General features: G+C 52.0%; 1 protein-coding gene and 1 long non-coding RNA gene across 4 annotated transcripts in view; one reads left to right on the plus strand and one right to left on the minus strand.

The window, feature by feature from the left end:
- Positions 1–25,245, plus strand: part of Cdh13 (cadherin 13) — an 862,179-nt gene that overhangs the window by 818,686 nt on the left and 18,248 nt on the right. Inside the window, exon 11 of the mRNA XM_076839513.2 lies at positions 14,107–14,249. Coding sequence (XP_076695628.1) covers positions 14,107–14,249 — 143 coding nt within the window. The remainder of the gene's footprint in view (positions 1–14,106; positions 14,250–25,245) is intronic.
- LOC143384448 (uncharacterized) lies at positions 10,582–25,226 on the minus strand. 3 transcript variants are annotated; one of them, XR_013089330.2, is made up of 7 exons: positions 25,113–25,226; positions 23,443–23,561; positions 22,680–22,922; positions 22,158–22,278; positions 19,633–19,718; positions 15,644–15,728; positions 10,582–15,462 (listed from the first exon to the last, which is right to left on the minus strand). It is a non-coding gene; the product is annotated as an uncharacterized LOC143384448 (long non-coding RNA). The 3 variants fall into 3 exon arrangements; XR_013089329.2 differs by having other exon boundaries at positions 20,628–22,278; XR_013089328.2 differs by having other exon boundaries at positions 19,633–22,278.

Below are 25,245 nucleotides of genomic sequence, written 5' to 3' on the forward strand. Positions count from 1 at the left end.
TACCACCAAATCATGAGGGCGAGCCTCAGGCCGGGGGATCACATCATGAGCCACAGGTGAGCCAGGCCCAGGCCACGGGGCACGCAGTCCTAGGATTCAGGGAGGAGGGTCCTGGGCCAGCCGGCCACCGGCCTCCACCCCTCCAGCCAGCCAGTGCCACACAGTTTGGGCAGGGGCTCAGGGACCACCCGTCTGACAAGCTCCTCTGCCCCACTCCCGGGCTGGGTGCTGGTTCTGCCCACCGCCGTCATGGAGGTGGGCGCTAGGCCCTGCCAGGGATGAACAGCAGGCTGTGTCTCGGGCAGAGCCCCGCAGGTGGTTTGGTGTTAATCCAGATGAGGAAGTCAACCTAGAACGTTGTGAAGCCAAGGCAAGAGTTTCCCTGCCCAGCCTTGTCAGGAAGTTAAGTGCTGGCCTAACAATGCAGCGTGGCCCAACAGTCAAGCTTGGGAACAGCTTTACCGACTAACTTCTAATGAGAGTTTCAAAACACTAATTTTCCAAAGCAGAAAATCAAGTTCTGCTCATTTATAAGCCGTCATCTGCAATGAGACGGAGGATATTTCTTCCTGTGTTGTCAGTTAACGTTCCGAGCAGTCAGAATACAAAGTAGGGGAGCCGGGCCATAAGTCAGCTCTCCGGGCACTGATGAATGGATGTGGCACAAACCCGGCATTTGCATTGGCTCCAAGGACATAAATCCATTTCTCCCCATCTCCCTCTAAGTCAGAGTGAGCCGCGTATTTATGCAGGCATTCTTTCCCTGCTATTTATTTTTCTCACTTTTAATGACTGTCTTTTCACTCTGCTTTTACAGTACATTGTAAAATGTCACACGCCGCGTACAAAAAAAAAGACAAGGTTTTCAGTTTGCCTCTTCCCACCAGGGATGGTTTTCTAACTTTTTGGCTCATCCGTGAGTAATGACCACTTTGGTAGAAACTATCATTTATTAGACGGGAGGTCAGAGACCATCGCTTAACATGCCCTGCATAGTAGATGCGGAAACAAGACCCAGTAATAAGGCAGATGTGCCAGTGACCACAGGCCAAGCCTGGGACGGTCCAGGGCTGTCTGTCTGAGTGTGGGGAGATGAGGGCCACAGTGAGGGCCTGTCCACTCACCAGGCCAATCTTGGCCCCTGCTGCCGCAGTCACTGTGACTGTCTCGGGGACTCTGCAAGGCCTCTGCTAGGCTCAGCGAATGCCCAGCAGCAAACAGGGAGGAGCCGGGTGCCCGTGTTGCTGCCTTGCTGGTTTGTGTTTTTGCCGTGTTGGGGCGGAGTCAGGCCTCGTGGGTGCTGAGCATGGGCCCTGCCACTGAGCTACACCCCCATCGACTTCTGTCACATTTGGCCCTCTGCAAGTCAGTCATGGAATGTTCTGAGGATCATCATGGGAAGGGTGTTTGGGTTTTGTCTCGTTTTGCTTTGCTTTAATAATCTTGGGAAACATGGAGAACCCTCTTTCTTGAAGGTATTTTTAATATATAACAGCAATATAATTTACAATATAATTTACAATTATAATTTGCAATATAATTTACACAATTATCTCACCTAAGATATGCCACTCCATGGGCTGGGGATACAGCTCAGTGGGTAGGGTGCTCGCATGCACAAGGCCCTGGGTTCAACCCCCAGCACCACCCACCCACACACACACACACACAAAAGCAGCTCCATGATTTTCAGAGTCACATGACCACAACCACATTCCCATCACCCTAAAGAGAAGCCCTGTGCCCTACTCATCCGCCCATCTCCCCACTTCTTGCCCTAGATGACCACTAACGCACCTGCTGTCTCTGTGTTTGCCCCACCCCGTCTGGACATTTCACGTGAATGCAGAGCTGCCGTGTGGCACCTCCTCAGAGCTCGTAGCAAAGAGATGCAACACAGGGACAGAAAAGCTGCTAGTGTCTGGAAAAGAGGCATGTTCGCCATTCTGGGTTGTTTTTTTTCTCAATTTTATGACATTCCCAAGTGCACAGAAACCTTAACAGCATTTAGCCTGCTGTTAACAGCATTAGACCTGCCTGCCCCTGCAGGTCTGTCCCACGAACACCCCACAGTGTGATTTCTCAAAGGAGCCCCTCCCAAACTGAGAGGAAAACACTACATTTGGCAAAATAAAATGTCAACGTTGGAGATTTCAGAAGCCAGGAATGTTAGAAAATCCAACTTGAGAACTTTAGAAACCGTGAAAGAGAAAATCGGGTTGAAAGGACAAAGAAGGCTCGGAACAGCAATGGGGCAGTGTTTTGGGATGTGAGGACTGAGGACCACCAGGCTGCAGGGCACCGGCTGGCCACCTCACTCCTCAGCCAGGCAGGGAAGCCTGGAGTGACCAGATGTCTGCAGAGATGGTGACCTCCTGCGCCCACTGCAAACCGTTAGCTTTTCAGAGGGTCTCTGGGGACTCAAAGGATGATTTCAAATATCCATTTTGACCTTGCCTTTGACCTTGCCTTTGGAGGGAAAACAGAACCATGGGAGGGAATGTGCCGAACTGCGTCCCTCCTGTGGCCCAAGCTTCTGGATCACGTGACTATGCAGATGGTCCTGCTCCTCCAAGGAGTGGGTTCACAACGCCATGTGGGCAGAGAGGTGGCTGTGCAAGGGCAGAGGGAACCGGCACTGGGCCCCATGGGCCACAACCATGTCCCTCTGGGCCTTGAAGTCCAGCCTTGACCTCAGCATTTAGGCCCCTGGTGCAGACACCGGAGCTGGGCAGAGTTGACTGGCAGTGGCCGTGAGCATGCGTGCATGTGTGCATGTGCTTGAAGCCTGTTCACTCGAGTCCCTTGAAGCGAGGGACAGGACTTGGCACAGTCCAGCAGCTCTGCCAGGACCATGGGGCAGGGCTGCCCAGGAACACGAATCCATAGGACTTGTCCTAGTTTACCCCTTGCTCACCCGTGTTCACCAGCCCCAGCAACACCAGCCAGGACAGAAAGCCAAGGCAAGCAGCGTCCAGTGGCTTCAAAGAACTCTGCCCAGCGTGTGGGTATGGGGAGGGGCACGTTAGCACAATCTGCTCTTGTACATCTGGGATGAGTTGGGCATACGAAACGCTAATCTCCGATTGTTGATGCGGGTTTTGACCAATAACCGTGAGACACCTCTGTGGTTCGAACTAATATTTATATAGTATTATCTAAGCTCAGGCTGCCACTAAAATGCCACGCTGGGTGGTTTAGACAACAGGAATTTATTTTTCCAAGTTCCAGAGGCTAGAAGTTCAAGATCAAGGTTCAGGCCAGTGCAGTCCCTGGCCAGGGCCCTTCTCTTGCCCACAGCTGCCTCTCACTGTGCCCTCAGAAAGCCTCTCCTCATGTGCACCAGGGAGAGAGCAGTGGGCAGAGGGGACACTCAGGTCACTCTATGTAAGGACACTGATCCTTCAGCTCAGAGCCCACCCTGTGACCTCGTTTCACCTAGACTGCTTCCCTGGAGGCCATCCCCAAATGCACACTAGCAACTCAACCCAGGAAAGGGGTGGGGGAGATAAACATGGTATAAAGTGGGTGCATTATATGTGTGTGACCTACTCTATAGCCAGATGTAGTCGACAGGCACGTTTTATATACTTGCCCCCATACACCTTGTACACACCTCAGAGAATATGCCATCCTAGTAGTAAGTGAGCAGAGCCAGGCCGAGTCTGCCTAGAGCAAAACAGAGATGTGGCGGTGGAAGGAAGGCAACTGGTACCATTAGTCTTTTATTAAAAAAAAAAAACAAACATTTTTTATTGCAAGGACTGGGTACGTAGTTCAGTGGTAGAGCACCTGCCTGGGTCCAATCCACAGCACTGCCAATGGTAAATAAAAATAAACTTATTGCAAAGGCATACAGGCTCAAGATAGAAATCTTAGAAATTCTGATAAGTGAAACTAGCAGACATGCAAGTCCCAGCAGCCAGAGGCAACCACTCCCCAGCCCTGGGCCAGCAGCCGGGCCTCCCAGTGAAGAGTGGGCTGGGGCTGGACCACTCCATCACCCATCAGCTGCCTGACCTGGAGCCGGCGGCACAGCCCACCACACCTGTCTCTCATCTGTGTAATGGGGTGACGATCCCCACCAGGTGACGATGTCCAAACAAGCAGGTCCATGTAAAGCTCTTGGACTCCCTAACACAGCAAGCGCTGGACGTCTATCACCTGCCCCTCCTGCTGCCGTTATCACCCCCGCCCCGCCATGGCTTCCCTTCCAGGGCGTCCCCTCAGCCAGCAGTAGTGCGTGGGTTTGGGACTAGGCACCATGCCCCACAAACAAGAAGGGCCTGGAGCACGGGCACAGCACGCGGGGCATCTTGAAGCTGACCTGGTCAGCTGCTGACGTTGGTGAGAAGAGGCAGTGTGCCTGTCCCGAGTTTGCGTGAGGCCCCTCTCTGCCACACACACTGCCACAGCATACAGGGCAAGCTCCAGCCGCCATCTCCACACTCAGGCCTAAATGAGGAGGAGAGGCCTCCCTCCCGGAGGAGCCGCTGCCCAGTGCTCCCTGCCCTCCTCCCCGCCCATTCCCACGGTACTGGGCACACGGAAGGTGCTCCAAGCATGGGCACTGATGCCCAGAGCCAGCCCTCAGGGCTGGGCACGCGTGGCTCTCACCCTCTACAGTGGGAAGCCACTTCAGCCCTCACAGCCAGCAGCATCTCCTTCGTGAGGCCGGTCCCTCCAGATGAGGACACTAGCCATGTGTGCCCCAGAGCCCTCTCCATGAGAAGCCCAGGCACCCAGGCCCTGGAGAAGGCTGCTGTTGTCCCTGCAGCCTGGCAGGAGCCCAGCTCTGTGGATGGTTCAGGGCACGCTGCTGCTGTCCCCACCCCTTCCACTCAGCAGCCTGCCCGGCCTGTCCACTGACCCTCACAGCATAATGCAAGGCTTAGCCATCTGTCTTGCAGGGTCCTGGTGGCAGATGATCTCATTTATCCACTTCTCGAAAGTGCTCACACCTCTGCTCAGCCTGGTCTGCACGGGGCTCCCAGACCCGGGCACTGGCACGAAGGCCATGGCGCGTCCATTCATCACCCAATAAAAGTCAGCTCGGCGGCAAGTGCACCGGCTGGCGTCCCCCACCCTGCGCCCCTGGCCTCGGCTCTGCTCTCAGTGAGCTTGTGCCTTCACGATACCCCACCCTGGGAAACTGAGCCCCTGGGCCCAGGCCCCCATGCCACGCCATGCCACGCGGTGCCACACATGGACGAGAGCTGAACTTGGTGAGCCAGGAGTGCCACTTGAATTTCACGGGAGGTCCCTGCCCTGGGCCTCCTGCAGCAGGAGGGGGCCTGGGTCCCCAGAAACACTGACCCAGCAGACCACTCATCTTAGTTCCTTTTCTACCTTGTGACAAAGTGCTGTGAAAGTTGAGTAACCAGCTGGACCCCATGTCCTGCCTCCCCACCTTGCCCAGCTCCTCTACCCCAAGATCATGCCTTTAGGAGCAGGAACCAGCAGCTGTTATGGTGGGCCGGAGGAAGGGGCCTCCCCCTCACTGTGACTCATGGTGAGAACCAAAATGCGGTTCAAAACTGGAGGGGAATAAAGAAAGAGTAAAGGTCTTATTTTGGAGAAAAATATTGATGAGGATGAGTTTGCACTGGGTTGGCTTTAACCCAGCAGAAGGCCCTCCTGGGGGGGACCGTGGGGACCACAGAGCTCGCTCCGCCGTGACTCCTGAGCATCTCCTGACAGCGCACGTCACACGCAGTGATGAAGGGGTGGCCTCCCAGAGCACTCAGAGGCTCCACGTTGTCCCAAGGCACCCTCCTGACCCTTGCCACTCAGTCCCTGGACCTCGGTGCCTAGGAGCCTCTCCCCTTCCCTTCCCCCTGCTCAGGCGCTGGCTCTCCCCTCCCCACGTCACCACCTGTCCGGGGTTCCCTGCCGACTGGGACGCCTGCCCCCATCACACTGAGCACCTGCTGAAGCCTGAGTCTGTGCCGTGAGGGGGGTGGTGTTGCTCGGGGCCAGGACTAGTCACCAGGAGACTTCCTACTGACTCTGCTGGCCAGGTGGACGCCAGGACCGCTCAGCGTGTCAGGATGTGGAGAGAATCACGGAGCCAGACAGGAGCTCAGTGGTGACGTGGCCAACGGAGTACCTAGCGCTGGTGACCCCTGCGGGTCTTGTTCACGAGTGTGTCCTGAGGCCTCGGAGCCCCTCCCTGAATGAATGACCAAGAGCACACGCAGTCTCCTCGCACCAGGGAAGGCGACATTTCTCCCGATCCGCTCCAGGTCCGGAGTCGTCCTGCTCTTCTCTCAGTGCGGTTCCCAGGGCTCGGGAAGGACATCCTGGACGCTCGGATGTGGGACATCTAACCTGGCCAGACAGCCTGTGCAGGAGGAGGCTTGAAGGGCGGTAACGAAATTGAAAAAAATGCCAACGATAATTAATGTGGAGAGCCACCGTGTGGGTGTGGCACTGAAGCACTGTCTCCACAGGGTCACCAAAGCTGAGAAGGGGAGTTCACATTGTCACCTAGAGCTAGGGGTGTCCCTGGTTTGGGGCAGTTTGTGAGGTTTCAGACTGTTATTGGAAAGGGCCACCTATTTAGACTTTTTAGGGCCCCCGCGTCCTGGGACATTGCTAAGTCCGTGATTTCATACATTGGATCTGTTTTTCTTTGTGATCAACTTGGCTAAAGCAATAGTGAGATGACCCTTCAAAGACGTGGATACAGCATCCCAGTGAAGACTCCTGTGTTCATATAGGTCTCAAAGATGGGGAGAGGAGTAGTGGGACAGGGCAGGGCAGGGGACAAGAGCTGGTCACAGCACAGTGCCCCTTGCAGCCCCAGCAGGTGGACCTGCAGCTCTAACAAGGACACAGGCCTACAGCACAGGCCAGGCGAGCCCGTCACCACGCAGGTGGGAGCAGCCTGGGTTCGCTGGAGCAGAGGGTACCAGGTTTGCAAGAGCTGGGGTCCAGGCAATGACAGTTCCCCTGGCTGGCCCAGGAGGCTCCGTGCACAACTGCTGGCAGGTCAGAGAGTGTGGGCACCAGAACAGGGAGCCCAAGCATAGTTCTGGGGCACAGCCCTGGTCCTGCTGTGTGTGCAGAGGATGGCCATGGGGCAGTGTGGCTGTTGGCTAATCACCCTCAGATCTCCGTTATTGCTACTAGACACAAATTCCCTGACACCCGCGTCACGCTTACTGGTTCACCCCGTGGCCAGTCCCCAGGTGTGACACTGAAGTCGTGATGGGAGCCTGCCAATGAGAGAACCGTCTAAGCCAACGTCATCTGAGAATCTAGCGAGGAGGTGGTCACACGTGGGTGCTGCACTACGTTAACCTCCTCAAGCGTGTATGACTTATAGACAGAAACATAGCTCCAACAGAGTGTTACACCAAGAGATTCTTTTTTTTTCTTCAAAACGTTACCATTCTGCGGATTCCAGTCCCATGCTCCTGGGTTTTCGCTGCTAAAGAAAGCCTGGCCGAGTGCTGCCCCTGCTCACAGCATGGCGCTTCTCACGCTTTGGTGACAGAACTGCCCGGAAACCTCGTGAAAATAAAAAGGGTCCCTCCTACTTCAACAACTCCAGTAACTCCAACACAAGCCAAAACTGGAACTGATGGTGTAGAACGATGCCCAGTCCCCAGGGGCTAATCTAAACACAGACAAAAGTCCAGGTGTCCTGTGGACAGAGAGAGCCACGTTGGAACCACATTCCTGCTGCTTTAAAGTGACAAAATATGGGCAAGGTATTGGACCACTGGGAACCTTTGTTTCCTCATCTGCAAAATGAGGGTGATCACCTCTACTCACCCTGGGGCCACGGACACTATATGCAATGATGTGCATCCATCGTGCAGGTCCTCCTAGGTGCCCAGTTGGGGAGGGGGGGCTTCCAGCCGTAAATATCACTGAAAGTCGATGCTAAAAACAGAAAGGCGCTCAGAGCACATGATTCGTGTGGAGAAGACGGAGTCCACGGTTATCACAAGTGCACCCAGATGACCTGTGTGAAATGACCAATGATGATTCCACTTCCCTGATGGAGTGTACCTTCCTGACCGGTGGGAACTGCACACCCCACCCCAGGCTCCGTGCCTGGCACAGCACTGACACTAAAAGTGTCTCCGCAGAGCGAGGGCGGGGACGGCAGGCACGAGGAGAGCGCGCACAGGTCACCTCCCCAGGGACGGGAGCCACCGCTCCAGGTTAACGGAGCTCCTCGCTGGAGGCGGAGGAGGACACGTGTCATTTCTTCTTTTGACTCATCTGCACTGTCTGAGTTGTCTGCAGGGACCGCACTGTGTTTCTCAGGAGACCGTGAGAGGGGCCAAGCCCAGGGAGCACATCCCACCAGGACTTCCAGCTTCCTGGAGCTTCCCAGACGGTCCGGGAATGAAGAGGGTGGGGAGGAACAGGAGCAGACTGGTTTCTGAAGAGCAGTAGAATGTCTTCTTATCCGTTCATTGGTTCAGTGGTGGACAGTGCGGGAAAGAGTCCGCAGAGCAGGCTGAGACCACTGTCCCCAGGATGGCCCTTGGCTGGCTAGCAGGGTCAGCATCTGAGCTTGAATCTGGGGAGCTCCCACTGTCCCGACAGACAGGAGGGGCTCTCTGTGCCCCCCGCCCCGTTCCTGGCAGCCTGCCCTGCTGCCGCTTTGGAGGAGGAGCTGCAGGGGGCTCAGGTCTGCCTAAGCCCTCCCCCCATCCCGCATCAGCCAGCGTCTGTCCATGGTCCCCACTGAGAATGGCTCCGCCCAGGGAAACCCAAGATGCCTGAGGGCCAAGGGCCCCGTCCTTCCTACAGCTCCCCTTCTGGGTAGGCCTGCCACCGCACAGCCGCTCCAGACAGAAACTGCACCTGGGTGGTTCAGTCTTATGCTGTGACAGGGACGTCACTAACGGCCTTGAAGGGCCAGATATAAGCAGTTGTGTGTGTTGGATGAAGCCTCCGAGTTGAGGTGCTGAGTCAAGGGCTCAGTGCGTCTGTGATCTTGCTGGAGGTGGCCATTCCCTGCCCACCAGGGGTTAATGAAAGGTCGTGTGGTCGGCAGAATGGCAGCCCCCAGCGATGTCCATGTCCTAATCCCAGAACCCGTGGTATGTTTGTGACTTGGCAAAGGAGACTTGGAGCGTGTGATTAAGGTTCAGGCTCCTGAGATCAAAATATTATCCTGGATTTTCTGGGTGGGCTCAGTCTAACCAGGAGCCAGCTGTGGCCAGTGTGAGAAGCCCCCCCCCCCCCATGGCTGGCCTTGAAGGGGAGGGAGGGACCACAGGCCAGGGACGTGAGCTGCCTGCAGAACAAGAAAGGCCAGGAAAGAGCTGTCCTGTGCCCTCCAGAGGAACACAGGCCCGCCCACTCCCGGACCTCAGCCTGCGAGGCCGGGACAGACTCTAGGCCTCCACATGAGGAAAGGGAACCGGTGTGACCCGGGCCACGAACACAGAGTCACTGGGCTACAGTGACAGGAGGAATCCATGAGGCCAAGACTGCGCTTCCGACCATGGGACTTTGAGAGGCAGAAAATGGTAAGCAAAGGGTAGCCGTCAGCTGAGATCCCGTCACGCCGTGTGAGGGGGAGTCCTGCGTCGGGCACCGTCCGCATTCCCGCTGCTGTGGGCTCGCTGTGCGTATCCATGGCTGGGAGCTCCTTCTACATCTGGGAGGTGATCCTTCATCTCCCCCCTTCCTGTATCTCCTTCTAAGACTTTTTGTAAGTTTTGCTTTTTAAATTCATCTGGAATTTAGTTTTGGAACTGAGATCAGAAAGATATCCAACTTCTTTATTCTCCAAACGGTTAAAATGAGTTAACACAATTTATTAAAGGGTTTGGCTTTTCCAAACCACCCGATTGCCATGCATATCAAATAGCAAATTTCCATATATATGGATATATACATATGCACATAAAATCTTATGCAAAAGATCTATGTATCTCTTCCCGTTATGTAGAAGTAACAATAGAAAGAACTCTCTGTACCAGATGGATGGATGGATGGATCGAGGGAGGGACAGATAGATAGATAGCTGTGATATACACATAGACATCTCCATATGGTACAAAAACAGCTGTTTCTGATGCTTCATTTCATGGCTTTGGGCCACTGGCTCTTCCTGCCCTAGGAACACTACATAACTTGGTGACCTATTTATGTCTAAAATAAAAGGAATTAACTCATGGAATTTGGGTGCCCATGTGCACAAATATGGGTTCCCTACATCACAGATAAAGAGTGACCCCGAGAAGCCTGCAGAAGGGACCTGTCAAGCCCTGAGCCGCCTTCTCCCCAGCAAGTTCACCCCCAAGGACCGAGACTGGCCGCCCTTAGCTCTGAGTGTCCTTCCGGGTGGACCCCTGGCCCTGGCCCTCCCCTGGCGGCCAGCTTTCCTCCCCACCCCCAGCTGCTGGGACAGCACGAGGACACGGCTCATCTGTCTGCCTGCATCTCCTGACGCTGACACCCAGACGAGACCAGGGCTTGGCGAGAGCCCAGAGCAGCTCCGAGAAGCTGCATTACAGACTGAAATGAGCTCCAGTTTTAATTTGATTTTTTTTTTTTTATCCTGTAACAAGCAAAGTTCACATTACAGATAAATTGCCCGGAAATTCCAATTTAATAAGGCATATGCATTTTTCAGGCCTAGAAGCACAGAAAACATCTTGCATGCTGGTGTTTTTATACTGAAAGGTTTATTAAAAAGACAGCTTTAAAATGTCAGAAATTTACATAGCGTGCCCAGTCAGTTGATCAAAAAGGCTGATTTGACAAAAGTGCTCAAAAGCCAGAAAGTGGAAGAGCAGGCAGCTGGCGGTCCCGTCGCCGAGCGCCGCCCGGCGTGGTTGGGGTCACGTGTGCAGCGAGCCGGCCTGGCGACTGGCCCTCTCCTGCCCTGCCTAGGGGTGCCGTTCTGGGCAGAGCCAAGCTGGGCAGCAAGGTAACACAGCACGAGGTGTCCATGGGAAGAGGCACCCGATGGTGAGCAATAGAAACCAGCAACGTTAAATGGTCACCTTAAAGCACAGCTAGCACAGCCACAGGTGCCACATGAGTTCCCACCTCTGATTGGCGCACATAATCATACAGTGTGGCGCAGTCACACACGACATCGGAGGATCCGCGTCATCCCCGGGCCTCCCCTGCCGCCGTCCTCTACCCACCACTCTCCCTTCCACCCTCACGAGATCCCTTTTCCCTCTGTATCCACACAGCAGAGAAAATCCACAGCTAGCTCTAGTCTTTCCGAGTCTGGTTGATTTTCCTTAACACAGTGCTCTCCAGTTCCAGCCATTTTCCTGCAAATGACACAATGTCCTTCTTCTGTATGGCTGAGTACAGCTCCATCGTGTATGTGAGCCACATTTTCTTCACCCGCCGTCTGCTTGCGGACACCCAGCTGCGCCCAGCCAGCTCCACTGCTTGGCTGTTAGGAGACCGGAGCCCAGGGAGCACGGTGGAGCGCTGGCTTGGAGTCCTCCGGATAAATGCCACAGAGTGGTACGGCTGGGTCCTATGGCAGCACGGAGGCTTCCCAAAAAACTGAAAATTGAGCTACCACATGTAAAATGAAAAGTAGTGAGATGCCATCCTGCAAAACCACGCAAGCCCCGGCGTCCCAGGGAATGTGATGCAAACAGGGATTTTAGGGATGGCTTTGAGCATTTATCTGGCTGTCACCACTCCCGACGTGAGAACAAGCAAAGGTATTAATTGTACAGAAAATCGCAGCGTCATAAGACAAAAAAATGAGAGAAAGAGAGCACTGTTTGCATGCCCAGGTGAAAGCCAGATGACTTAATTCACTGTTATTTATATCTAAACTCAGCTGAGTACTCAGGGAATTAAATACGGCCCATTTAAAATTTTCATTACTTCAAATCTGTTGAGCCACCACAAATCACTCCTGGATCAACGGCCAGTCAGTGACCTGGCAAAATGGAAACAATGTCACCTTCCCTTGCATCTTCCCCTCCCATGACAGCCCCCCCTGAAAGGGGAACAATTCAGTCAACATTTACAGGGCATCCACCTCATGCCAGGCACTCCACTCCACCCTGGGCACACAGAAGGGACAACAGCTGGCCGTGGGCGGATTCCATGCTGGGTAAAGTGCAGCCCCTGGAATCCAACAGAACTGTGTTGAATTCCAGCCCTGCCGCTTCTTAGCTGAGCTGCCTTTGGTGAGTTGCTAAACCTCTCTGATTTTTGGTTACCTTGTTTTCAAAATAAGAGTAATACCCACATCACTAGGTCGTTGTGGACCCCAACATTAAAGTGGTGCTACCCATAGAGTTTAGCACAGAGCTAAGTCCACATAAGCATTCTTGGCTAATTCTGGCCAACTTTAACCTCACAATGACACCAAGTCTTCAGCATTTGGTGAAGGCAGCATGTCCACACGGGCCCACGTTGGGCTCCCGCCAGCGTTTTAACCTAGGCCAGTGCAGCAAGAGCCCAGTGCAGAGTGACTGATTCCACCCAGGAAGTCACACAGGGGGACCAAGTGGAGATGTTGAGTGGAGAATTGAAAAACAGTAGGCGCTTGCCAAGTGGAAGGGTGAATCATCGTTGAAGTGACAGCCTGGTGTTTTTAAAGCAGTCCGTTCTCACGAGGAATATCTCACTTCTGTTTTTAAAAAATATTGAGACGCTAATCGAGGCGCCAGGCGGTGGGGCCCCGGCGAGGCCCCGCGGCTCTCTCCATCTGTCTCTCTGGCTGTTCCCGAGCCCCGTCCTCCGGATTCACAGAACATCCCCCCCACGGTGCCCCGGGCGGATGGGGTAAGAGGGGACACCCTGGCCGCGGCCGTGAACCCCGACACTTCATGGCCGACTCTGAGAGCAGACTGCACCTCCCTCTGCCTGCCAGCCACCCCACGAGGCCACAGCCGCGGTCCCCGACTCACAGGGGAGGAAGCAGGAGGCAGTGGGGCAGCTTGGTGACGCGGCACAGTGACAAAGCACACGGGGCCCTGGGGTCCTCATCTGAGGAGGGAATAACTGACCCCCGGGTGGGCGCCAGGGCCCAGCGAGCAGGGCCTGGCACTGTCCACACTCGGCGTAAGGCTGGGGGCTGCCATCGAGAGTCACCGCTGAACCAACTCTGAGCCCCGAGGCTGTCCAGGACTAAGGCTCAGCAGGGGCCTCTCCCTGGTTCAAAATCACAGTGTCACTCGGGCCACACTCCCTCCGGAGCTCCAGGGGAGGTCGGTCTCTGCCGCCTCCAGCTTCTGCTGACTTCGGTGTCCCTGGCTGGGGGTTGCGCCCCTCTGTGCTCTGCCCCCAGGGTCTCACGGGCCTCTTTTCTGTGGGCCTCCCATCTCTTCTCTTCCTCTTATGAGGGCACCGTGTTGGCATTCACCACTCCCCACTCCCAGGTGACCCAGAACAGCCTCCCTTCGCAGGTGGTCGACTTAACCAGATCTGCAAAGCCTTCTCCTGAAGGTGACACTCTGGGGCCTGAGGACTCGGGCGGTACGGGCTGCTCACGAGCTCCTCACCTGCTGCTGAAGCTGACTTTTAAACGTCCTTAGACCCCACCCTGGCTGTGCCAGGCAGAGGTGGTCGTCTTCCGGCACCGTCAGCAGACTGAAGGGCTGCGGGGACACGTGTCTCCTGGGACACGGGTTTCAGAGACGGTGGGATGGCAGCAAAGCTCCCTCAGGCGGATTATGGAAGTGGCCATTGTCCCCAAGGCCCACGTGTCAGGTTGGGTTGGCAGCTCCCTGGGGGAAGGCTTCCCTGAGGCCAAGGCCTCACTAAGGCTTTGGACTTCTAACAATGAACTTCTAACAACCTCAAAAAGGTGACACCCTAAAGTCCTTCGGGGCTGGTGGTCGGCCGTGTCAGCGCCCAGCCCTCAGGGGGAGCTCCGGGATCCTCAGAATCTGCTTCTCCAACTCGACCGCTCTCACAGGGGCGTCTCCCTGGCACGTCCCGAGGCGGAACGAGGCCGCGGACACAGGGAGCCGCTCTCAGAGCTGGCACTCTCTGAATGAGCGACTGCACTGAAGCGAGGCTCTGGGTCCGTGTCCACCGGCCCCGGGGCCCAGACGGGTTCGCGCCCCCCACTCAGGCCTTCTGGACTCCAGGGCAGGTGCCGTCTGACGTTGCTTGTCTGTCTTGTTTTTTCAGGTACTCTGTTTACAAGGACCCCGCAGGCTGGCTGAACATCAACCCCATCAATGGCACGGTGGACACCACGGCCGTGCTGGACCGCGAGTCCCCGTTTGTCCACAACAGCGTGTACACTGCCCTCTTCCTGGCCATCGACAGTGGTGAGTAATTTGCAAAACACCATCCAGGGACACTTCAGTTACCAACGTGTCTTCACGTCTCTGCTGATGCAGCCAGGGGTGTCCTTAGGAAGGACATCAGGCATGGGAGCAGGGAAGCAGGGGTCCCAATACACGCAGCCGCCCAGGTCCTCCAGGGCCCGGGATGACCTGGTCCTTGTGGACACATGCTGTCCAGCTGGGGCTCAGGCCTGGGTCGCTGTGCTCCGTGGCAGGTGGCTCTGGGGCTTAAAGTCACGCTGGGCAGCTGTCACCCATGTGCCATGTGGTCCTCTGCAGAGAGGGTTCCGTGTGTGACACATGCTGCTGGAAAGTGCCAGAGGACATCACTGCCTGAATGGCTGAACTGTCCCTGGTGCTTTATCCTGTACAGTGCCATGAAAGAACACCGGGCGCATGTAGCTGGTCACTGCGTGACAAAACATTTGTGGTTCAAAAACTTAATAATGCAACGTCCATGTGGCAGCCCCTGCTGCAGGTCTAGGGATAGAGCAGGGAGCTGGCCGGCTGGTGTGAAGAGCAGTAGAGTCCCAAGTGCCACCAGCACCTGCTGTTGTGACGTCACACTGTAGGGAACGGTGCAATCTAGAGAAGATGGCAGTGTGGACCAGTAACAGGATGAGGGTGAGAGGGACCAGGTTCTGGAGATGTCCCGCACACTGTGAAGGCCTGACGGGACGTGGCACTGACTGACATGGGGGCAGGGCAGATTGGAGCCATGTTTGGCTGAAATGTCTGTTGAATCAAGCGCAGAGACCTTTTGCTCTCCCATCATTCCTAAAAGCCAGCAGCAGTTTAGAGCTGAACACTTAGTGAGGGTCCTTATATGTCAAGGTGACTCTTCCCATGGCTCTTTATAGGTGCCCATCTAACATGCACAGGACCCTGGGGTCCATCCCTAGCACCCACAAAGAGGAAAGTAAAGTTCCTCCTAGAATATCCCTTCCCTGCCCTTGGCCTCTCACATCCTGAAACTTCTGGAAAATCCCTGTCTGAAAGCAGCCGCCGGGTTTCACGTTCTAGGGTGACACTCACTGGCTGTCTGATTCGAGGGCATTACTAACAAAAGAGTTAGGGCCTGAAGAGTCCCGCAGAACTCCTGCAGGGGGCGGGCTGTCACTGTCCTCCCAACAGGCCGCACACGTGTGAGCTGCCTGGGGTGCTGGTCACCCACTCGGAGGCTGGGCTTCCTCACCTGGAAACAAGAGCAAGCCTTCTTCGATCACAGCTGTGGGACCGGGGAAGGTGAAGCGCCCAGCCCTCCACCCCGGTCAGGAGCCACTCTAAACCCTCTCCAGACGGGGGTTCTGGAGAAGAAAGAGCAAAGCCAAGGACAGTCCTCCCATGACCCAAGGAAAATCCAGCCTGGAGCAGACCTGCATCCAGCTCTCCTGACTCTGATGTCAAACCAGGAAATTCACACTCCGCTATCACAGATGTTTCCAGAGGACTGAAAGGTCCCTAAAGAGACAAATAGAAAACAGAACGTTAATTAACACGCAGAACCATCGTTGGGCACGCGAACGCTGAACACGGCCCAAAAGACTTACGGCACAAGGACAGACACTTCAAAGGCCTCATAAATCACAGGGACTTTTATGTAAAGGCTTCCTTTTGTCACTCAGAAAATATATCTCTAGGTGTCATGTTCAACCAGGAAAAGCCTACACCTGTTAGATCAGAGTCGTCGGTGCTAATTGAGGTCTCCGCTTTTTCCGAAGTGAGCATTTGTCTTCTTAATTTCATAAAGATTCAATTTGTTTGATGGAATGAAAGAATGAGCATTTTTGTCACTAAACACGAGGAAAGCTGAATCTCTTAACTTGATTTTCTCCAAACAAGGACACCACTCGGGAATCTGCCCAAGCAAGTTGATCAAATAAAGGCTGCAGGAACTTCTAGGGCAGTAAACCCATGTCCCCGGCGTAAAATTAGAAAAACGCAGGTGAATTATAAAAATTAAATGGTACAGAAAAATATCCACCCTAAGGGCATCCGCGAGCCACTCCTGATTCTGGGAGAGGAGGTCAGGCCTGGCCCAGGCAGAGGCCCAGGGAGGGAGGGGAAGGAAGCAGAGACTCTGGTGGGAGCCAGGTGAGTCCCAGGGGCAAACAGGAAACCTGAGGAGATTTCAACACACCGCCACTTTTCCACCCGGGACAAATGGCTTTCAGAGGACAGAGTGAGATCTCCAGGGTCTCAGAGGAGTCAGAGACCACCCAGAGGAAGCCGCCCTCCTCCAACACACAGCTGTCCCCACTTAAGATACCTGCCAGATCTGCAAGGGGTTGGAGGGTAGGGCCTGGGCTGGCTGGAGAGCTGGGTTGCTCATGTTGGAGGGTGGAGAGCCGTCTCCTGGGGCCCATCAGGGCTGAGATACACAAGGCGGCCAGTCATACTCCAGGAGTGCCACAGCGAGCACCAAGGGTATGCAGAGGTGACCAAGTCTCGTTAAACCTGCAGCCCAGCCTGACCCATCTTAGTCCTCAGCTGCACCGGCCAACACGAGAGAGAAAATGCAGGTAATGGGTCATCTGGAGCCTCCGTTACTCCTTTGTACATAATTCCCCGTTTATGTTTATTTAAAAAAAAATCTCTAGACCCATAGAAAAGCAAGAATATGCAAGTGATGATCCAGAGAAATGTCAGACCAACAAGGACCCGGACATTTGAGTTGGCACCCACGGACTCTGAAATCGCCACCTCTAACACATTCAAGGGACTGGAAGAAAAAACTAGCCAAAAATGGACGGAAGTATACCAGAGATTTGGAATCCGTAAGAGAGAATGCAACGGATGAACCAGAGGTACGTCGCACCCGATGCCAGGAGGTAAACAGGTGGGTTAACAGTGCAAGATTTGTGACCTGGAAGATGAATCTACAGAAAACACCCTCCACAAGGCACAGAGAGAACAAAGAATCAGAAACAAATCACATAAGAGACTCGCGGGGCATTCATGAAGCTGGAGTCACCGAAGGATAGAACAGGGTAACGGGCCAGGAAAAAGATATTTGAAGACAGAGTGTCTGGGAAGTTTCCAAAAGGAATGAGAGACATCTACCTGTTAATTCAAGCAATTCAGGGTAAATTTGAAGAAAAATCACATTTCAGGAGAAGTGTCAAACAGATCAAAACCAAAATCAAAGGGAAAGTGTTAAAAGCAGCCTGAGATTGAAATAGACATTTGCATCTGGGGATGTGGCTCAGCATCAGCCAGCCTGCTTTAGCATGCAGGAAGCCCTGGGTTCCCATCTCCAATACTGCAAAGAAGAAAAAGGACATTTTCCCACAACAGAGCAGCAATATGACTTATGGCTGACTTCTAAATAGGAATGAGGAAATCAGCAATGAATGACATCCTCTGAGTAAAGTCACCTGCTGAATTAGTCAGTTTCCCTTCACTAGACTGAAATGCCAGAGACAGTTAACTTATGAAGAGAAAAGGTTGAGTTTTACAGGTTGCGGTCCCTGATGGATTGGTGCCATGATCTGGGCCTGCGGAGAGGCAGCACACTGTGGCGAGAGCTGGTAGCACAGCAAAGCCACTAACACTGTGAGCCAAGGAACAGAGAGGAAGAGGACGGGGCGGGAGTTCCAGGGTCCCCTGCAAGGGAACCCCCAAGGCCTCAAGTCCCCACACTGGGTGCCACCTCCTAAAGCCTCCGCCACCTCCCAGTAGTTCCTCCCACAAACTAACCCTTACCAGATTGTACCTGCCAATCAAGAATTCTATAGGCCTCAGATTCTTCCTTCATAATGAAGATGAATTAAAGACCCTTTAGACAAATAAAAGAAACGCCAGACTGTGCCGTGAGCAGATGGTTTTTACAAAAGAATATTTCAGACAGAGGGAGACTCCCAGGGAGGCATGGAAATGCAAGAAGCAGAAAAACAGAAGGTAAACTATGGTGAGCTAACAATTACGTGGCATGAGGGTTCCAAACACTGACAGATCTAAAACACACAATGACCATGACAAGGACGGGGGCTGGAGAAGGCAGGGAGGGCCGGCTCCGCGTCATTGGAGATGAGGGCACCGCCATGTTTGGTGTCCAGCTGCAAGGAGCCAGATATCTACACCGTGACCAGCAGCGAGCACGGAAGAATAGAAAAAGGGTGTAAAGCTAACAAATCAACAAAAGGGAAAATGTCTGATTCATCCAGAGAGACAGGAAAGGGCATTTTCAAAATGAGCCAAGTAGAAAAACATAGTAATACCCCAGATATAAACCTAGTGACGCCACAATTAAATGTCAGCTGATAATGCACCGAGATTATCAGACTGTTCTTAAAAATCAACAAACTGATGTTACAAAGAACACACTCTTAGTGACCACATAGAAGAGATGATCCTATACCCCCAAAAGGCAGCATGAAGGCAGATTTTAACACAGGAAACGTGGCGAGAGGCAAAGGGGCCATGTCATGATAGTGAAAGAAGCAACCTCAGGCCAGGTATCGCGCTTCACAACCCTGAACCTGTGTGCACCCAGCAGCGTGGGTCAGAATACCCAGAGCAGAGGACACAGAGCAGAGAGGCAGGCAGGCCCGCAGTCCCTGTGGGAGACGTCAGCACCCCTCACATTCCCAGCAAAAACAACCAGAACCAAAGACGCAGAGCCCTTGTGCAGCCCAGGAGCAAGCCTGAGCAGCAAACAGGCACAGAGCTGAGTGCCGCAGCCCAACTCCTTCCCTCAGGTTCACGGGAAAACTTTACCAAAGTTGTTCATGTGCAGAGATAGAGAAGGTGACAATTTTTTAAACTGCCATGATTTACAGTATCTCTCCCCATCACAATGAAACTAAGCTAGACGTTAAGATCACGATACAGCTAGAAACCCCCTAACTGCTTGATGTAAATAATACTGTGCTCATAATTCCTAATCAAGAAGAATGTTGCATAGAAAATATTAGGGAGAGAATAATGAAACTCTGAAATATCCACACTTGTAGCAGTGCTCAGATGGAAATTAAAAAAAAAAAAAAAAAAAAAAAACATACAAGACAAAGTTAGTTGGTCCTTAGAAAAGATTTCATAAAATTAATAAGTTCACATCAATACTGGTATATCACTTTTAAAAAGGTAACAAACCAAATTACCAATATCAAGTATAGAAGGAGGACATGACTACAGATGTCAAAAGAGAAGAGTACTCTGAACAGATTTATGAAATGAATTTGGCAATTTCAGATGTGATGTGAAGTTTCTCAAACCTATACCAAGTTACCTAAGAAGTAGAAAAATCTTTAATGACTCAATATGGAAAGAAAAATCTGTTGTTGAAACTCTTTCCACAAAGAAAATTCAAGGCCCAGACAGCTTCCTACAGGCTTCCAAATAATGAAGAATGAAAACCACCAACCTTGGACACTCTTCCTGGAATAGAAACAGAAGCAACGCTTGGCAGCTCTTTTCAGGAGACCGGGTTTTGTCCAAAACTGAAAAAATCTTATGAGAAATAAAAGTTACAGACCAATCTCACACATGAGCATACATTTTAAAACCCTTAACAAAACATTAACGAACTCAGCAAACATAACATGATTGTCATAATAGTTGCATTTGAAAATAAAATTCTACATTGATGCAAGATTAAAAAAAAAAAAAACACTAGGAAAATCCTTTATCTGATAAAGTGTGCAGGAAGAGCTGCTGCTTCAGCAAACATCTTGCGCCGTGGCGAAATATTGTAATGGTCCCTCAAAAGCTCGTGTCTTGAGCGCTTGGTCTTCGTGCAGCAGTGTTCAGAGGTGTGGCTTTGGGGAAGTGACAGGATGGGGAGGGCTTTGGCCTCATTGATGATTGATTCATAGCTGGATGAATGTGGGGAGGTGGGACCCAGGTCCTGGGGAGCAGGTCCTGGAGACGTGCCCTTGGGACCCTTCTCTCCCTTCTGCTGTGACTCTCTGCCTCACTCAGGCCCTAAGCAATAAAGCCACTAACCAAGGACTGAAGCTTCGGAGACCACAGGCCAAAATCAGTCTTTCCTCCTTGAACCTGTTTTCCTCAGCTGTTTTCTCGTGGTGATGGAAAGAAGCTGACTAACACAAAGACTAAGCAATTTCCCCTGAGGTCAGATCAGTCCCAACCAGAGCAAGAAAGAAAGTAAAGGAAATACAACTGTACACAAAGAGGGAGATGGAACAGGTCCACGTTTCACACAGCATGAAGACCCGACGCTGATTCAACGTCAGTTCCCTCCCACTGACAGAGGAAGACCAGGAAAAATCCCAGCAAAGGTGGGGCGGGGAGGAGACAGAATTGATAAGCTGACCGTGGAATTTATATGGAAATATAAGGAGCTAAAAAAGAGCCAAGCTAGGGGCTGGGGTTGAGGCTCAGAGGTAGCACACTCACCTAGCAGGAGGGAGGCACTGGGTTCGATCCTCAGCACCGCCCAAAAATAAAATATTGTGTCCACCTACAACTAAAACATAAATATTAAAATAAAACAGAGCCAAGGCAATCTTGAAGAATCAGCTGGAAGAATCACGCCACCTCTGTCCAGATCTACTAGGAAACGAGGGCCATTAAAACCACAGGGTGTTTGCACGGGGATGAGAGGCAGTGGCCAGAGAAACAGAATAGAGGCTCAGGAGAACCCCCACACAGACACCGTCCGGTTGTGAGGAGGATGGGTGTCAGCGGTACAGAGGGAAAGCAAGGGCTCGGTGACAACGGCGCTGTGCTGTGTGGATCCACATGTGGAAGAAGGACCTCCTGGGCCCCCCTTAAGCCCCTCCAGCCATCGATTCTAAATATGTCACAGAGCAAAATACGAGAGGTGAGACGACGCATGGGTTAGAAACAAGAGGTGTGTGCATCCTTGGTGTAAGCAAAGATGTCTTAGTGAGACATGAAAATACCGTCCACAAAGGGAGAGCACAGCATGTCATGACCTTAACGTCCAGGGCTTGTGTGTTAAAGGGAAGAACTCCCTTTCACCTGTGATGCCATCAAGACCGCGAATTGCATGGTGTGGAGATGCCTGGGTTGGAGGTCTGGGGAGGAAGAGGTGCTGGGAGCCAGCAGAGCTCAATGTTAACGAGCGAGAGGAGGAGGTGACATGGTACAAAGACACCCTGCAGTCTGGAAGCAAAAGACCACCCAAAGAAGAATGGGCAAGGGGCTGAACAGGTACCTCACAAAAGAGGGCCAGTAACACACAGAAAGATGCTCTATTAATGAAGAAGATACGGATTAAAGTATACTAACAAATTAGCATGCACACTAACAAAGGAACTGCGAGAACACATCTGCAAAAGAGCTGAAATGCAAAGGTGGAAATCCCAAGTCCCAACAAGACTGAGCCATGAGCAGAGCTCACCCAACAGCTGGCAGCGTGTGCCTTGTACAAGACCTTTGGAAACAAGGGCCAACTGAAGCTGAGTGCACGTACCCCCTACCATCCCAGAATCACTCGCCAAGTACAGTTTAGCCTATAAAAAATAGGTTCTCCAAAACTCAGGTGCCACCAGAAGGCTCTTCACAGCACTTCCCATAAGAACCCCAAGTTGGAAATCATCCAACACAGAGCAAACGTACAAAGAGAGACGGGTCATTCACATGCTAGTGTGTATAAAACCCCAAAATGTATTCGCAGAGGTATCTCAAAACATAATGTCAAGCAAAAGAATGTTCAAACAACAACCCCCCCAAAAAAAAAAAATATCACGTGCTGAACAATTCCATCTATGAAAAGACAGAGCTCAGGCAAAATAAATCATAGCTGCCGGTGCCCTGGAGGATGGTTCCTGGGTCTGCTAGTGCCGGGTCGCGTGGGTGCGTTCGTGCGGCGGGAATTCAAGCTCCGTATTTATGGTGCGTGAACAGCTTCTGTGTGGCAGTAGGAACTTTTAAAATGTATGGCTACAGAAGAGCACGTACCTCGTCAGCTGGACACCTGCTTACCCTCCGACGGCCTCAGCATCTCCCTGTCGCAGGGAAGGAGGACCCTCATCTGCTGAGAGAAGGACCAGTTCTTCCAGAAAGGACAGTGGTAGGATTTCTACAGAGAAAACAAAGCAAAGCAAGCCCTCTGCAGGCCCCAGAATGCTTTTCAAAGGGCAGAAGTGGCACCAGGGTAACTCGCCACCCACAGGTCCACTGGCTGAGAACAGTCATGAGACAGAGCCACAAGAGCATTTTCTCCGAGGCTCCTCTCAGAGGCTAGAACTGGAAGATCAGAATAAAGTGATGCAAAGAACAGGCCCCGGGCGGGAAACCCAAGGTTAACAGAAACAAAGACTCTTTGGACATTTTGGCTTGGGACCCCAAGATAGTTGACAAAGTCTAGAAATCGTGCTTCTTAGCAACATGGATATTGCCTAGGTTGTAACTGAAAATTTGGGGGTGAAGAGATTTTTTTAAACCAACCATCGTTATCAATTTTAATGAGCTACAAATTACCTAAGAAGATCATTTTCGTATAATTGAAATGCTTTTGTTTTGCTAAATCGGAACTTCCTGTAGTTAGACGATCCGGTACATTAGTGAGAGATGACCTTTAATGTTGGCAAGCACTTTATCTTTAGAGATGAATATCATCATTTGCCTCACGTGGTCCAGATTTTCCGAAAAGGTTAAGATAGAGCCTTCGGAGCACAGAGACTCTTCCTAAAGACTTCAATGAGCACAGAATTGCTGCCCTGTCTGAAGAAAGGGGAAATAATAACTGTTAGGAAAATACCACGCTGGAGAAAGAATGTTCAGGAAAGGCAATCAAAGGCAATCCTCTGGAGGATGTGCTGATAGTGAGCAAAGCAGTAGCAACTAGCTCTGGCCACGTCCTAGGTGAGGACCACCCTGCTCCGGAGGTCACCGGGAAGGTCAAAGGTCAGTCGCACTGTCTCCTGTGGGCTGAACACAGTCAGCAGCAATTTCTTCAACAGTTCTGAATCTCACTGGGGTGCTCGGGCCAGGTTCTGCTGGTCTGGTCCTGCAGCCTCCTCCTCACCTGTAACTGCAACCTTCTCTCCTGCTTTTTGGGAACTGTACGGGGCTCAGCACTCAGTGATGGTTACTGAATTAGGCTCTTGTGCTGCAACAACAAAGTTTGTTGGCTCCAAACAACAAAGACAAATATTTTGCTCTGATTACATCCAATGCCCTTGCCCAGCACCCGTGCTATGCAGAGAATTTCAAAAGAAAAAGAAAGAAAAGACACATATACCTCTGTTAGTTCTTCCTGAGGCTCAGTGCATATGAAATAGAAAGTCCGTGCCATGTCCAGAATCCATGTGAAGTCTCTCCATGATTACCAAAAGTGTCGTGTCTGCCGTCTATTTCCATCTGAAAGAGCAGGGAAGTGATCACATTAAAACAAGCCAAATTACCCCTAAATTCAGCAGCTGGTTTTCATGACTTAGCAACTTGTATAAAGTATGTGTGGGTCTGTCAGTGAAAAATGCATCTACCAGGAAGACACACAGATATAGAACTAGCATAACAGCGACAAAATTAAAGTGGAATCAGCTAAGATCATGATTTTTCATAGGCTAAGATATTTCATGTCCCAATCTGTCTTTTCCCTTAGTCCCCTATATGATAGATATTCTGAAAATATCACTAATTCCAAAGTGAAATATTGTTCAAAGTACATTCAGATTGATGGAAAGGAAGGAGCATGCTATCCAGTTCCACAGTGAAATGGCGACTGAACCAACAGATGACCACAGCCCCCAACTGGGAATCTAGACTTCAAAAGAAGCCTCAGTTTGTGTGGGCTTTCTCTTTACGTCCATCAACCAAGCTCTGGACCGCATGAGGGACAGAGGAAGATCATTTAGATTGATTCTACTTAAAAGATGCTAGTTTGGATAAAATCAAGCCATTAGTTAAGATGGCAACCCAATTAAGCCAGCTTAATATCCCTTATCTCTGCTGTTGTATTAATTGAGGAAGAAAATAAATTGAAAACCCAGCCATCGTTCCTTGTTATTTCAAGTACAGCAAAATATCAATCAAGTTGAAAATACTAGCTACAAATTTGTCATGGAGAAAATGGCCCCGTAAAACCACTCTTGAGTCTGGTGCCAGAGAGGCTGCAGTCGGAGCTGTCTGAAGACACCCCTCCCCCTGCCCCTTATGGATGGCCTTGGAATGGCCTGGCTCATTAGCAGGGCTGCTGCAGGACAACTGACCCTCCAACCTCAGTCTCCCACCTGCATCATGAGGCAAATTCCACCTGCTGAGTTGTCATGGGGACTGCAGAGATCCTCACCTGGGAAGGACCCCAGAAGCGTTGGGGCTGACTTGAGCTGAGTCGTGGGATGATTTTCTGAATTTACCATTACAAAGTCATCCAGGCCGTCAGTGACATGCCATCTGTGACCCCCTGGTAGTGATCTGACCAGTTTTCTAGAGAAGGGATGAGCCGCCCAGCCCTCTGCTCAGAGCAGGGCACTGTGTCAGAAAGTTAGCCAGAAAAATGCCAGCTTCAACCCGCCATCGATTCAGGGAATGTGCCTCCCGCTGACTAGGGGTCGTTTAAGCCAAAGGCCAACTACCAGACAGCAGGACACTCCCATATTGACCATCTTCAACATGATATTTTCATTCATTTTTATGGGAAAGAAACTGATTTGGGCATTAAAATGACCGTCATCACACCCACGTGCACCAGCTCAATTCATCCTGCCTAAGTGAGCTGGTCCCCCTCAGTTCCACCCAGTGCCCTGCTTGGCAACAGCATCACAACTACCCGGTCCCCAAGCTAGAACCCATCTTCCACGAGGCTCTGCCCCTGCTCCTCTAGAGCTGGCCTCCATGCCTGCCCAGCCTCTGAAGCCAGCCTCTGCCCTGCACCTGACTGCCTCCCCAGGGCACCTCCAGGTCACTCACACCACAGTCCTGACCTCCCGGGGGTCTTCCCGTCCACACTCCCCTCACTCCAAGTTCTTCTTGCGTCTCCAGCACCCTCTGCTTTTTACCAAAGCCATGACCCTGCTATAATGTCTTTGAACTTCTCTCAAAA

This window comes from Callospermophilus lateralis, chromosome 18 (assembly GCF_048772815.1).
Source record: "Callospermophilus lateralis isolate mCalLat2 chromosome 18, mCalLat2.hap1, whole genome shotgun sequence".
NCBI lineage: Eukaryota > Metazoa > Chordata > Mammalia > Rodentia > Sciuridae > Callospermophilus > Callospermophilus lateralis.